Source organism: Sinocyclocheilus rhinocerous, unplaced genomic scaffold (assembly GCF_001515625.1).
Source record: "Sinocyclocheilus rhinocerous isolate Xijiao unplaced genomic scaffold, SAMN03320098_v1.1 scaffold86, whole genome shotgun sequence".
NCBI lineage: Eukaryota > Metazoa > Chordata > Actinopteri > Cypriniformes > Cyprinidae > Sinocyclocheilus > Sinocyclocheilus rhinocerous.
The window spans coordinates 1,057,673-1,072,954 of record NW_015650012.1 but is presented as its reverse complement, the minus strand read 5'-3'; the positions used below and the strand labels follow the sequence as shown (position 1 = coordinate 1,072,954).

Genomic DNA, 15,282 nt, shown 5'->3' with positions numbered 1-15,282 from the left:
CCGCGCACCCTTCTGTATTTGACACTGAAAGAGCATTGCATAAGATTACAGATCTCACAGCACTGAAATGTAATATGACACCTGTAACATTTACCTGAGAGCCTCTTAACTGAGAAATACCTCAAGGTACCTTTGAGTTCTCATCAATTACATCTGTGTGTGAGAGCTCTTCCTGTGGCTCAAAGCACAGGTGGATGACAATGAAACTGTGAAGTTGTACTTTTCCAAGCGGTGACTAATAAGTGATTTGCTAGCCGAAGGAATATGAGTGGACATGTTCGAGATATCAGTCTCCCGCTTATGGCTAGATTGTTTTCCCCTGTGAGCAGCACTGTGTTCCTGCTGAGCGTGGGATGATTTGTGCCAAGAAAATTATCAAGGCGTTGGTGTATGTAATGTAATATTTGTTGCCAGAAGCACATAAATAACAGTATACATTATACACTTTCACTTGAACTCACTAACACACTAAAAAGATGTGCCTACCTTCTTTTTTCATCATTCTCACCATACTGTGATTAAACTACTAACCGATCGCATTCCTGAGCGATTTTATTAGCTCTTTCAGTTTGAGAGGAATGTGCAATGCCAGCACTATCTACCAACTGTGAATTCAGAATATTCCCAAGGAGTCTACGCTTGGGAGGAGGGGGATGTGATCTTGTTCTTGATCTTGGGTTTTAACGCGCATCGGATTCACCAAAAACAAATAAACGTAACGCACAAAACCGCCCACCCTCACGCACTCAGACTAAGGGGTTTCGCATATTTGGCTGTCGAAGATGAATAAGTGAATGCCTTACCTGGACCCAACAGTGCAAACGGGGGAGGTGAGGGGGACACCGACTCTACGTTTCGATGTGCAGCAATGGTGGAGATCAGCGCAGACATACGGTGAATATAAACACCAGCAATTGGAACAAAATAAAGCGGTGGCGAAAAAAGAGCGAGAGAGGGAGAGAGAGACAACTCTGCCTCCCCCTCCCCTTACAGCCTCCTTCATTTCTCTCCATCCCTATGGCACAAAGATAGAAGCACAGCCACAGACAAGCTAATCTCAACTAAGCACAGCATCAGCAAGAACTGAACGCAAACGGATGGGAAACAAATTTAGGGGCTAATTGCAGTCGTCTAAACCTACCGTAGTGCGAGTATATGTTCGAGTCAGTACGTGTGGGTCGCTCTCGCTCTCTCTCTCTCGCTCTGTCTTCCTCTCCGTCTGCTTCGCTCTGGCTGTGTCCAGACATGACTGGGGCTGATTTAGGTCACCGCGTCTGTCTGGCTGAGCTCGGCTGTTTCTGTTCGGCTCTGCCCTGCCCTCTGGACAAGGACTAAGTCTAGGACCGAAAGCCACCTTAACCTTGGAGTGGAGCGGCCACTTTGGCCAGTCACTGCGAATGGGAATGCAGATGGGCCCCGGCTGACTGGACGTCTCGGGTGGGACGAGTTTACGATGGGACGGACAGGTGATGCACTGGAATCCAAGCTTTTTATCGGCGACTTCTCAGTCTGGGAACCTGGTCTGGTACTTGTAGACGATGGCGGCAGCAGCCCCCCAAAAAAATCACGATCCGGGCTCGCTTATCCAAATTTTCTGTCAACATATGAGACCAACGTTAATTCCAAGTTGTTTGTCTCAGAGTTTGTCTTCTTTTTTTGGCTCTACTCTCTTCGAATGCTCTTCCCCGATGAAAATGATCCCTCAACAGCAAAAAGGAGCAGAGCGACGGTATTTTGAGAGGAAGTGCTCGGCTCCTCTGCCTCCCCGAAACAAGCCAGTTGACTGCAGCTGTGAGCTCCTGTGCCTCCACTCTAGTCGTCTGGCTGTGCTGCAGTGCGTCTCGGAGGAAAAAAAGACTCTACGTCTGTAGCCAGAGTGCTGCCACTCGCCTAAAACCATTGCCGTGACACAGCAATCAGCTGACTTGTGTCAGCAGAATGATGCGTCATCATTTGCTAAGCAGAAGGGATGCTGGGAAGTTTTTGGTGTGGCGTGTCCCCTGAAAACCCTGACTTAACATTCCGTTATACTTGTCTCCACTGGGGAGTAACAGTGGTACTATTGATTAATAAACAGGAGATTGTATGAGAACGAGAACAGTAGCAATGCATTTCGCCCACCTTAATTTATGCTCTATTTTTTCCTCCACTTTTTGCTATCTGGCTTGCCTCTCTGTCTCCCTTCCAAACTTCCTTGTTGCTGCTCTTTCTTTCTGTCTCTCTGTTCCCTGTGAAGTGCATAAATGAAATGAGGATGGCTTCTAAATTTCCCATTTCCAGTATGAAAAGGGTCTCTCATCCTTCAAATGTCACATTCTCCTCTGACAGACACATAAACACGCTCACATGCCCACCCTCCCCTCATCGGGCTTTTCATTTTTGTGCCATGGCATTCACAGTCTCTTTATTATGGTACAGGTACATCTTTGCAGTCCTTTGTCTGCATGGCTGTTGTAATTAGCATAAACGTAATATGTCTTTGTCCTCAAATCCATATGGTTGAGACAGTTAAGGGAGAGACACTGGAAAGGCAGCCATTAAGTGAGCACATGATGAACGGCTGGAGTGATCCGCTTTCTCCATCTCCAACACTGATGCCCTGCTGACTGCAATTGTGAAAACAATAATTGTTTGGAGTCCAAGAGAAACACTTCTCTCTTTCTCCTCCTTTCAGCACTCTCACTCTGTCTTTCTCTTGCATATATGTTTATTAAAGGATTAGTTCACCCAAGATGAAAAATCTCCCTTGTGGAAAAAGTATACATTTAATCATAGCCTACTTAAAAAAAAAAAAGAGTACTTAGGGGAATAATATACTTTAAGTGCAAACTGAATATAATGTTTTTGGATATTTAATTGCATGTTAATTGTAATTAAATGGAAATGTATTCTAGTTTACATTTACATCAAATGCAATTAGCCAAACTTTAGTGGGACTTTAAACCACTTAAAGAAGTAGTTCACTTCCAGAATGAAAATTCTATCATCATTTACTCACCCTTCACTTATTCCAAACCTGTATGGGTTTCTTTCTTCTGTTAAACACAAAAGAAAATATTTTGAAAAATGTTAGTATCCAAACAGTTGATGGGCACCATTGACTTCCATAGTATATATTTTTTTTCCTACTATGGAAGTAAATGGTGCCCATCAACTGTTCGGAAATGGTTAAAGTGTAATTCCAAATTTACTGACAAGCATTTTCGGTAAAGTAAAATGTACTTAAACATAATTTCTATTAAAACTTGTATGTCATATATTAAAATATATGTGTAGCCTAATTACACATTTATAATGATCAAGTTGCAATTTGGTACATTTAAAATATATTAACTTTAAATGTAATATCGAACAACACACCACAGTTAAAATTACCAAGTACTTTAAATGGGCTTTAGTTTGTTAGTCAACACATCAAAATAACTGCACTTCTTTAAAGCACAACAAAAAATATTAAACCAAACATAATAATACTTTAATGTATATTATATAATTATAATGTATGTTAAAATAAAACATTTAATTTTACATTTTAACAATTACATTCTAAATGTGTACGTAGGTTTGTTACATAACAGTCATAAAAGTATATTCTCTTTAAGTGCACTTAAGTGGCTGTTATTGATGGTATATTATCTGCAAGTACAATATATATATATATGAGAATCTTTTTAAAGCCTGGGTCATTCTTTTCAATGAAATGAATGGGTACTGGACCTTATAAGCTTTAAAAAGGACACAAAAACACCATAAAAGTGAACCATACAACACGTGTGCTATTATGTAAGTCCTCTGAGGTAATATGATAGCTTTGTTTGAGGAGCAGACAGAGATATAAGTTGTTATTCACTGATATTACTGTTAACTGCTGCAAACGGATCAATGACTCTAGAATTAGCTCAGTTTCATTTGTGACACATATCTTGCAGTTTTGTGATGTAAATCAACTGATTCATTGTAGAAGGTCAGATGCACAAGAATGAGTAATTCATGAATCCACCATTGTTACTCGTTTCATGCATTCAGAAGTCAGGTATGTGTCAACATTTTCATTGAATAGCAACTTAAATGTTGGTCTTTTTCACACAAATAGCTATCGTATGATTTCACACAAATAGCTATCGTATGATTTCTTGGGATTTATCGCAGCCATTTGTCATTTGAACTACTTTTATGATAATTATGGCTTTCACATCCTTTTTGAAGCTTGAAAGCTCCAGTCTCCATTCTCTGTGACTGCATGGAGAAGAGCGGCCTGCACATTCTTTCAAATGTCCTCTTTTGTGTTCCATGTGTGAAAGTAAGTCAGACCGAAAAGGGTGAATAAATGATGACAGCATTTTCATTTTTACTGATCTACTCTTTTAAAGCTCTATGAATTCCTAAAAAAAACTAAATTATTTTTGTTTGGATTTATATTAACATATGTTTAATATTTTTGATTCATTTAGGTCAGTGTGTCTGGGTTTCATGTATTTCGTGTGTGTGTGTGTGTGTGTGTGTGTGTGTGTGTGGATCTGTCTGGTGTATGATACAGCACCTGTTCAGTCAGTTGATGTGTCCTCTTAAACTCCAACAGACAAGAAAATAGACTTGAGCCTGCCAGCAAACACACACACACACACAAACCAAGAGTCAGGTGTCAGCTAAACCACAATCTGACTGGACAAAACCTCCATTGAAGTACAAGGCTAAACATGCTGTTCCAATAATCACTCAAAACATACTCCACGTTTGGTAAAAACCTTGAGCCAAATTCCATAAGTTTCGATGCAGACTGGCCATACACTCTCCATAACTGAATACATTGTCATTCTTTCCTCACTCACTTTGCTGTCCACAACAGCATTTCCCTCTCCTGTTATTTAAAAGCCACTCACAATAACCCAGAGAAAATCTACTGCTCAAGGTTGCTTGCAAAACATAAACAAGACCTTTCTACGAGTTGAAAGCACTCTGTTCATCAAAACACTTTTTGTTGCCTCCAGAACAGCAACAAAACATTTGGTTTGCTATTTAGTTGGGAAAATCATTCTCAGAAGGTGCTGTTGAGTTTGATGTTTACAACCCCATACACGCTGAAATAATAAAAGAAACATAATACCTAACAGTTCTGTAAAAAAAAAAAAAAAAAGTAAGTAAGAAAGAAAAGACACAAGCTCTATTCATAACTTTGAGTAAAACCTCCAGTGTTTACTAAATAAGAGATCAAGTTTAAGCTGCTGGAGACAAAAGTGAAGGGGAAAAAAAAACAGCAATAAATTCTCAATTTTTCCACCTGAAGTCATTTGATAAATCTTAAATCCTTAAATAAATAAATATATATATATATATGTACAGTCAAACCAACATTTATTCAGACACCTTCAACATTTCACACATTATCACAGTTTATTCACTTAGAAAATGGTAATACAATATGACATGAACTCAGAGTTAAACTGTCAGAACAAATTCATTTTGATAATGTCAGATAACACTTAAGCAAAACATGGTCAGGTCAAAGTGTCTGAATAATTTTTTATCCCTAATTTTTATAAATTTTACTGGTAGTCCACTGTATGAAGAATTTTTGGGTATAATTTGTCACAGTTTACTTTGTTTTGTTATCTTCCCTTACATAAATGGACTATAGTGTCCTGCACCCACTAGTAAAAAAATATCAAAAATTATATCTGGTGTCTGAATAATTTTGGGTTTGACTGTATATCACATCACACTCCATCACATTTTACCCCAAAATCGATAGGAAAAAATAAAAAAATAAATATATATATATATTTTTTTTTTGCATAAAGATAACAAAGCCTAATTTTGAGCCTAATTCCTCGAAAAATCTCTTTATCATAATGCATCTATTTACTTTTTACTTTTTTTCCAGAAAGAATAATTTCCATTATTATTAATGTTGCTTCTAATTAGATTCTCATTTACAGTAATACAGTGAGTTTTTTATTAATTCTCCGAAAGCAATGATGTAAATCAAAAGCTGCAAATATATATATATTTACATTACGATAATAAGAAAGGGATTTTTCTTCTGACATTACACTTATGAGAATTGTGGGGGAGTGTTTAATTTTCAGGAAAATTAATCATGATAGCACAATGCAAAAAAAAATCTTAATGGTCCTAATAGGCTTTGCTGCTTTCATTTCTTATTTCTTTTTCTTTTGGTTTTAGAGAGAAATATAACTCTTGACAGGTTTCACGATTCACCCACTTAATAAATAACATGTAGCTGAAAATAAATGAGCTGAAATAAACATGTCTCTGGATGAACAGTGATACTGGTGTCTTTATGTCAGTTGGTCTTTAATTAGCATCGCTTCAGTTTATAGTCCAACGGCTGGTAAAACTTTAAACAAATGAACTTGATTATATCACGACTGGAATCTTTCCAACAAATACCCTTCTGTTTTCCTATAGTCTCTTTATCGAGCAAATACATCGGCTCATAATTAACATGAAACCACTTTTAAGAATAGTTATGCTGATGAAGTGATGTTATCGAGATAAACGTTACTGTTCTTGGAAGCTCTTGCACTGGCAAACGGTAGAAACACATGAAACCTGAAAAAGGAGGCGTGTCTTTGGCCACCGTTCCTGATTTATTGCAGCAATGGGGAAGTAAAGTGGTGTGAAAGATAAGCGATCAGCCGTTCACTCCTGAACCTGTGTCCTTACCTCAGTGTTCTGCTGCGGGGGGAATAATCTGCTGAGCTGGACAATTGGCTGTAACCGTTTTGGCTGTCCGGTGCAAGTTATCTGGGTGACCTCACCACAAACAAGTTCCCACTAAAGAAAGAGAAAGACATTTGGGTGACCTTTTTGCACAAGTTTCAAGGGAGACAGTGAGAACTTAAAACATTACAGATGGCAAACACAACTTTAAAGGCTAAAAGGAATACCTACTGGGGTCAGGTTGGACCACAGTTGCATTTCAGTTGTACAAGAGCTCAGCCATCTCATACACACACACACGTGTTCGCACACACAAAGGCTCCATTGTGTGACGGCAGCGGCACAGAGAGGCTGGAGAAATTAGCCTGGTAATGAGGAAGGCAGCAATGATGGGACAGAAAGAATGTAATGAATAACTCAGAGGCACGTTCCTCCATGCCTTGTCATAACGGCTCCAACTACCATCTGACCTCAGTATGCACACTGTCTGCACTGTTCCGCGCCCCAATTCATCTTCCTGGCAACTGCAGGAAGAGCTCATTTTCATAAACCCTGCTGGCCGCTTGTCTTCAAATACCCAAGCCATCAGATTGACATCTATGCAAATCCATTAATATTTGTTTGTGTGTGCGTTCGAGATCGGCTGGCAGATTGATAAGGACGTTCCCGTGTCCTCGTCGACTGTGTAGTTCAGCTCCGCTGGGCTAAGACTGGCGAGATCATGTACTTTCTTGTCTGAATGTGTTTGGAGAGCAAACAGGCAGGATTTCCATGGCAACACTAAGCCAAGCTTGAGGAGTGGGGTTTGGATTGAACACTGTGGTATAGTAGGGAGTGAATGAGTGAATTAAGCATGCTGCCGTCGGTCCGCCGCGTCGCCAGACCATTACTAAAGCCTCTCCTTTCAGCCTATGAGATCAAATACTGTAATTATGAGTGGATCTGTCCATCTTTGATCCTTCTGTTGAAGCTCTTTTTTTTGATGGCAATTGCACATGAATTTTATCCTGTAGGTTTGTTTTCTAAAACAACACCCCATGTGAAGAGGGTAAAAAAATTGATTGATTACATTAACAATTTCTGAAATGTTTAAATATGCAAACGATGTTTCATTAAATATGCACTAATTTGTATAAGTTGCCAGAACAGAACCAGATACCGCCAGATTGAAAATATTTGTTATAGTTGTTGACATATTAGTGTCTTTTTAAAGGTTTTTATTGGGGAAACTTTGGATATTTTTTATATCACTCTAAATCAGAAAATACTGTCAACAACCAGAAAATCAACTAATTTCGATCATGTGTTTAGGAATAAAATCTATAAAATTGGGCAAATAGTATAACCCCTCTGCAAAAACTTTCAGCATATAGATATGAATAAAACTGAAGTTTGGTGGATGTAAGTGGAGCTTTCTGGCTCTCAAAAACAAGGTTATTATAGTTACATAAAACTGAAATTAAAACTATTAAAAAATATAACTACATTATATAACTACTAAAAATGACACGCCAAACACAACAAAATTACTAAAACTTTAACTAAAATGAAAATGGAAAATATAAAAAATGATTCAGAATATTAAGAAAAACTATATAATAGTATCTGAGTGATAGTAAAGTAACACTGTTCAAAACTCTTTTTGAGAAAATGGCCTTTAATGATACATATACGTATATGTTTTTAAATCTACAGACACAGATATATGATAAAGTCCAATAAAATAAACACTTTAAAGTATTTTGGATGTATAAAAAATGTATTTTGGATGTTATCTTTCCACTAGTTTCCGCTAGAAACAACACGTTATGAAAAGCCAAATAGCCCAAAAACTCAAAATGGACCAGTGCATGGAAAAAAACAAACAAACATGGTTTTGCTTGTCTTAAACAAAATGCCTATTGATAAAAAGCACATGTTGTGGTTGTCCAGATTATAAGCAAATTAACACATGTTAACATGGTGAGACAAATTCCAAATTTTACAATCAATTCAGCATCAGGCATCAGTACTCACCTTTGACTCACCTGGAGAAAACAGTGGTTGTGTGGCCTATAGCTGGTGTGTTCCTGTTGAGGTGTAACCACTAAAGTAAATAATCGTAAGTGCAGCAAGGTGGCCATCTGTCCCTGTGATGAGACACGATAAGGTAAGCTAATGTGCATTCTCTCCCAGCACACCTGTTTAAACAGTCAAAGGTGTTTGATTACTGTATTCAAAATCATATGGCCTCAGAAAATCTCAAGCACACGGTGCACTTTTGGTGTTGTAAATGGTTAACAGTTCTTTTAAACTCAGAATACTTCAGCTATGAGGTCACTGAACTATTGATTTCAGTTATATTGATTCAGAGTTTAGGAAGTCACAGTCTGCTTAGCAGAGATAGTGGAGATGCATCACTTCATCTTCACATCTCACAATAATGTGAGAATGGACTCGAGATGCTTGTCCTTTGTTGTTATTTTCTGTTCATGATAGATGACTTGATTGCGTAATGCATATTCAGATCTGTTTTATCTAACTAAACAGTTATTCAGAGCACACACCTTCTGTGTGGCATAACTGTTTTCAGCCTTATTTTGGCTCTACTATGCCATCTAGAGGCATAAACGAGTGCGGTTTTAAAGTCATGACGCCAAATGCTGTTTCTTCACCTCTTGCATTTGACTGTTTGCTGTGTGACTGCATTCTGATATCAGCTTCATTCTAGTAGCTAGAAATACTCGATTTGGAAGAGTGTGCTAATTAAAATGCATCGCTGAAAACTAGCTATAAAAAATATTAATTTTATTTGAAACCCGGCAACCAGAGCGTGAGCTACCAACACAAACAAGAACATGCTGCCTTTGAATGGAGAAGCGCGTGGAATGTGGGCGCATGTTGTCTGTCTTTGTGTATATAGCGCACGGCGATGCATATGTCTAATATTAATGAATGAGCGATTGTTTTTTTAGCGAAATTATATCATATGCCAATTTAATGCTGTAAATAATAATTTACAGTCACTCTATGATTTATGCAATGCCAGCGAGTCAAAGCAAACGCTTGATTGTGAGAAACTGAATTTAACAATCCTTGGATTTAATCCGTGTGTTATCCCTCATAATCGAACATTAGAATTGCTTATCCTAACTTGGGCACCCTTGCCAAATTCAGCGCGCGATCTAGGAAAGGGGGAGTACATAATGCGCCTTTAAAACTAAGTTTGCAGTGTAGATGGAATGAGGTCAGACAGAAAGCTTCTCATTGCACGCGCCGATTATCATTAGATACTATATTCAGCCAATGGACGGCGACGGGGCGTGGCTTTGGCTGAGGATAGGCTAGTGACAGCAGCTGATTGGCTGGATTCTCTTTCCTTTATACCTTCGGAAAAGGATAAATCCTTGTGAGGCGGTTTAGCAGAAGTATTGAAAGTTGTGAAGGGTGATAGGAAGCTCAGAGCATGAAAAAGTGCAGTCGCCTAAACCTACCGCATGGTCATACGACAAACTATGCTGAAGACCCTTGTCCGTTTCCATTAAGCGGCTTCAGATACTTCGCGTCCAGAGCGCACTCTGGGTTCGTTTTCAGTCGAACCGGCAGTTGAACGGCAGACTGTTGATTAGACGACATTGCCGGGACTTGACAGAGCTCCTGACGGGGATATGCGTCTTTGTGGACGGCGTGCTGAACCAAAAGACAGTCAGCAGCAACAGCAACTTTGCTTCCACACTGACTAAATCATATTTCGCACAAGTGTGAAGAAGAAGAAGATTAGCGCTCTCAACACGTTTCAAGCTGCAGCACGTGTAGGATTTTCGTGCGCAATTAAAAGTTTAGACTGTTGTAGTGAGTGTGCATGGGCACAGACCTGGCTATGGTGGAGCAAACGCACATGAGCAACAACAGCGACGTGCTCCCCGGCGATTCCACTGATTCTGGGGAGATGGATCTAGACATGGACGCCTCGCCGACTCCCGGCTCTCCAAACTCTGCTGGGGATAAAATGGACATCGCCTGGTGCAAAACCCCATCGGGACACATCAAGAGGCCAATGAACGCCTTCATGGTTTGGTCGCAGATAGAGAGGCGCAAGATTATGGAACAGTCGCCAGACATGCACAACGCGGAGATCTCCAAGAGACTCGGCAAGCGCTGGAAACTTTTGAAAGACAGCGACAAGATCCCCTTCATCCGCGAGGCCGAGCGTCTGCGGCTCAAGCACATGGCAGACTATCCAGACTACAAATATCGACCACGGAAGAAGGTGAAGTCATCCAGCGGCAAGACTGGGGAGAAGGGGGAGCGCGTGAGCGGCAGCCCCGGCGCGAAATCTGCATCCAAAAAGAGCTCGAAAACTCTCAGCAGGACGCACAGAAAGTCCACGGCTCTTGAGCTGACCTCCCACTCCGTCCCTGCAGACCACCACACTCTCTACAAGTCCAGGTCCGCCGCCAAACAGATACCCGAGAAACCAGCAAAGCGCGGGCATGTGTTCGGGGGGTGCAGCTCCGATAGCAGCCCGCCCTCGGTCGCCGTGCCGGCCAGTCCCACTCTGAGCAGCTCGGCGGAATCCAGCGACCCGCTGAGCCTGTATGAGGACGGGCTCGCGGGCGGAAAGGAAGACGCGGAGGTCGCTGCGCGCTTCAAGTACACCCGCGCGTCGTCTCCGACGCCCTCTGCATCGCACTCTTCCTCCTCGCAGTCGTCCTCTTCAGATGAGGAGTTCGAGGACGAGCTGGCGGACCCCAGTCCCGGCTTTGACAGCTTCAGCACCTTTGGCACCGCGCCTCTAGACAGAGATTTGGAGTTCAACTTTGAGTCGGGCTCCGGCTCGCACTTTGAGTTCCCCGATTACTGCACCCCAGAGGTGAGCGAGTTGATATCAGGGGACTGGCTCGAATCGACAATATCCAACTTGGTGTTCACTTATTGAGAGCTAGTAGTGAAAGGACAGATTGAAAAATGACTGGAGGGCTGCAAAATCCTCCGAGACGAGTCAGACGACGAGTCAACGACATGATTCCTCGTGTTTATCATGCATCAGATACTGTGGGTTCTCATTATCCACTGACAAGAGTGCAGATGAAAGTGCTTAGCTTGCTGGTTTGGTGCTTGGAAGGAGGCGCGCTTTGGACGCAGATGAGGAAGGCATTGCGCGATGGCGAGTTCACGTTGTGCGCCCTCTCCGACTTTAAAAAGGGACGTTTTTTAAACAGAAGAAAAGTCTGGTCATATGCTTGTTTTGATGGAGGTACTGAATGGAGAGCATGCGAGCGATTCGTCTGCTCGCACTTGAGATTGTTTACCAGAATCTTGTGTTAGACCAGAATCGCATGCTTTCATTACGATTTAACTACGAAAGGCTGTTGAGAAGCGTAACTGGTGTTGATTCATTGAAACCGAATGGCGGCGCCGTATCAGACGCAAAAACAAACACAATCACCAGCTTTCCTGTCGTCATGACATCAGGATTCAGACGCAACTCAGATGATTCGACTCTTTTACACTACAAATCAGGACCAAAATTCATCCGAGGAGCGTTCTCTCTCTCTCTCTCTCTCCCTCTCTCTCTCTCTCTCTCTCTCTCTCTCTGCCTTTTTACTTTTTCATCCTCGTAACTTTTCAGCGCTGGCATTTTTATATCGATGTATTTATATAATGGCCAAACATTGCTCCTCTCCTCCCCTCCGTCACTTGTGTTCTAGTCAGTCTGTTTTGTGTATAGGCTTCACATGCACATGTCCGTCTGTTTCGCGGAAGGGCTAGACTTGTTTCGTATTATTTAATTGATGACCTCTCACATGGAACGGAGATTAAATGTTTCATTATTTTCTGAGTGTATTTTTGTACAAAATCTATCGAGGGGGTGTCAATCGGTGAATATCGCTGTTTGGATTTCCGATTTTTAAAGCCAGGGGGTTGGGTTGTCTCCAAAATCTGCCCCCTAAACATGTTTACAGTGTCAATCCACAGGCTTCTTAAAGAGACAGTATCTGCATTTCAACGACCAATCGTCATTAGCCTACAATGAGTGCGCTGAGTGAGGTTGTATGTAGCTGCAGCAGCGACAGCTGCGATTTATCGCGTCCTTATTGGGGATACTGTACTTTTTGAATACCAATTTCTTTGTGCTTTTATAGTGACACATTTCGGTTTGAACCACTGGATGGAATTACAGATACGGTGGAAATGCCTATAATTCATGAACAATGAAGTACGTCTTCACTCCATAATTGTACAAGGATATTTAATCTTTTCTACTTGTTGGCTAAATGTAGCTAATTGTTTTAGTATATTATGGCATGGCGAATAGCATTTTGTATTTCTGAATTCAGGTTTATGTAGAGCAGTTGTGTTTAAGGCAGAGGATCAACATGAAGATTTCTATGTACATTGACTGTAAAATAAGTAAAAGATTGCGTGTTTATGTCTGACAATGATATATCATGACAGGAACAAAAACATATATCTTTATACATCCCTATGTTTAAGAGTGTTGTTCATGACTTTTGGAATACCATTATTTTCTGAGTGTATTTTTGTACAAAATCTATCGAGGGGGTGTCGATCGGTGAATATCGCTGTTTGGATTTCCGATTTTTAAAGCCAGGGGGCTTGGGTTGTCTCCAAAATCTGCCCCCTAAACATGTTTACAGTGTCAATCCACAGGCTTCTTAAAGAGACAGTATCTGCATTTCAACGACCAATCGTCATTAGCCTATGATGCGCGCGCTGAGTGAGGCTGTATGTAGCTGCAGCAGCAATTGCTGCGATTTATCACGTCCTTATTGGGGATACTGTACCTTTTTAATACCAATTTCTTTGTGCTTTTATAGTGACACGTTTCGGTTTGAACCACTGGATGGAATTACAGATACGGTCGAAATGCCTATAATTCATGAACAATGAAGTACGTCTTCACTCCATAATTGTACAAGGATATTTAATCTTTTCTACTTGTTGGCTAAATGTAGCTAATTGTTTTAGTATATTATGGCATGGCGAATAGCATTTTGTATTTCTGAATTCAGGTTTATGTAGAGCAGTTGTGTTTAAGGCAGAGGATCAACATGAAGATTTCTATGTACATTGACTGTAAAATAAGTAAAAGATTGCGTGTTTATGTCTGACGATGATATATCATGACAGGAACAAAGAACATATATCTTTATACATCCCTATGTTTAAGAGTGTTGTTCATGACTTTTGGAATACATAGATATGTTTTATTGTTTCATTTTGTGCAATATGCTGTGTACAATATTGTTTGCAACGCAACGCGTGAAAAGACAGTATAAGTCATTATAATCCATAATTATGTCCCTACTGGATGCAACGAATGCCTCGTTTGTAATGGGTTTTCATGTTTTTGTCTCGTCGCTCCGGCCGGACACGGCATCGACAGTATGGTGAGGGGCGTAACATTTCCTTCACACACTTGAGGTATTCGGCCAATCATAACGCATTGGATAGCTGGCCAATCACAGCACACCTTGCTTTTTCAGACCGATGAGCTTTGTAAAAATCGACGCGTTTCAAAAAGGCGGGGCATAGAGGAGAAACAATAATGTACAGTATGTGGAAAATAATGTGTTTTTTTAACTTTAAACCGCATAAACACATTTCATTACACCAAATACACAAAATAATGTTCTTTTTAGCAGCATCATATGACCCCTTTAAAAGCCTTTTTGAAATTGCCATTTTCCAGGCACCATTAAAATTGCCTAGGATGCTGTCATGCCATTAAAACACCAACCAACCAATCTATTTATTTTGCATTTGCTGTGTTGTTCTGTCTATTAATATACTATTCTATCTGCAGTATATTTCATTCTTTCATTTATTCTATAAATCTACTGTACTCTCCAAAATGGAAACACACTTCTTCAAGTTTTGGAGAATATCGTTATTGTTTCTTGGCCTAAATGCATTAAAGTTTTTGATTATTGGATTAAATTGGGCACAGTTTCTTTTTATGAATATTATTAGATCCAAACAACTTTAAAGCTTTACTGATTGATTGAAAGTAAAAGTTAATGCAAAACAAACCAATTAGATCAGAGTTTAGGGATGTTTTATTAATAGCTCTAGCATTTTTTATCTTCTGAATTGAATAGTTTTTTGTTCAATACAATATGTTTTCATATAGTTTATGTGTCCCTTAGCAATTTAGAGTTATTACAAAATCACATAAAAAAAAAAAACAAATAAAAAAAAAAAAAAAAAAAAAAAAACTAAAGAATTGTTCTGCACCACTATGGTCAAAGTCATTTTTGAGAGCAGTACTGCACCACAAAGGTAAAACACAGTAATTACGGCAATACTGAAACAGAAAATGGCTTCACACATTTTGGATTGATTGAATATCACACTCTGATTAACAAAAGTAGCCACAGGACCATTTATAGTCTACACTCTTAAAAATAAAATTTCTTTATTGGCATTAAATGTTCTCCAGAACCATTAACCTCCATAGAACCTTTCCATCCCACAAAAGGTTCATTATATATTCTTTAGATTATTAAAAAGTTATTCACACTAATAAAAAAAAAAAGGTTATTTTAAGAATTTTTCACTGAAAGGTTCTTCGGGGAACCAATAACCATAAAA

The 15,282-nt window shown here is 39.8% G+C and overlaps 2 protein-coding genes across 2 annotated transcripts in view; one reads left to right on the top strand and one right to left on the bottom strand.

Moving 5' to 3' along the window:
• LOC107711300 (uncharacterized) overlaps positions 1 to 1,900 on the bottom strand; it is a 9,573-nt gene extending 7,673 nt beyond the window's left edge. The window contains exons 1-3 of the mRNA XM_016516271.1: positions 1,864 to 1,900; positions 1,142 to 1,503; positions 804 to 1,015 (exon numbers count right to left, since the gene is read on the bottom strand). Of these exons, the coding sequence (XP_016371757.1) occupies positions 804 to 1,015; positions 1,142 to 1,503; positions 1,864 to 1,900 (611 nt within the window). The remainder of the gene's footprint in view (positions 1 to 803; positions 1,016 to 1,141; positions 1,504 to 1,863) is intronic.
• Positions 1,901 to 10,094: 8,194 nt separating this feature from the next.
• Positions 10,095 to 13,181, top strand: LOC107711341 (transcription factor SOX-4-like). Its single transcript, XM_016516327.1, has one exon. The coding sequence runs from the start codon at positions 10,526 to 10,528 to the stop codon at positions 11,600 to 11,602; it is 1,077 nt and encodes a 358-aa protein (XP_016371813.1). The 5' UTR covers positions 10,095 to 10,525; the 3' UTR covers positions 11,603 to 13,181.
• The last annotated feature ends 2,101 nt before the right edge of the window (positions 13,182 to 15,282 follow it).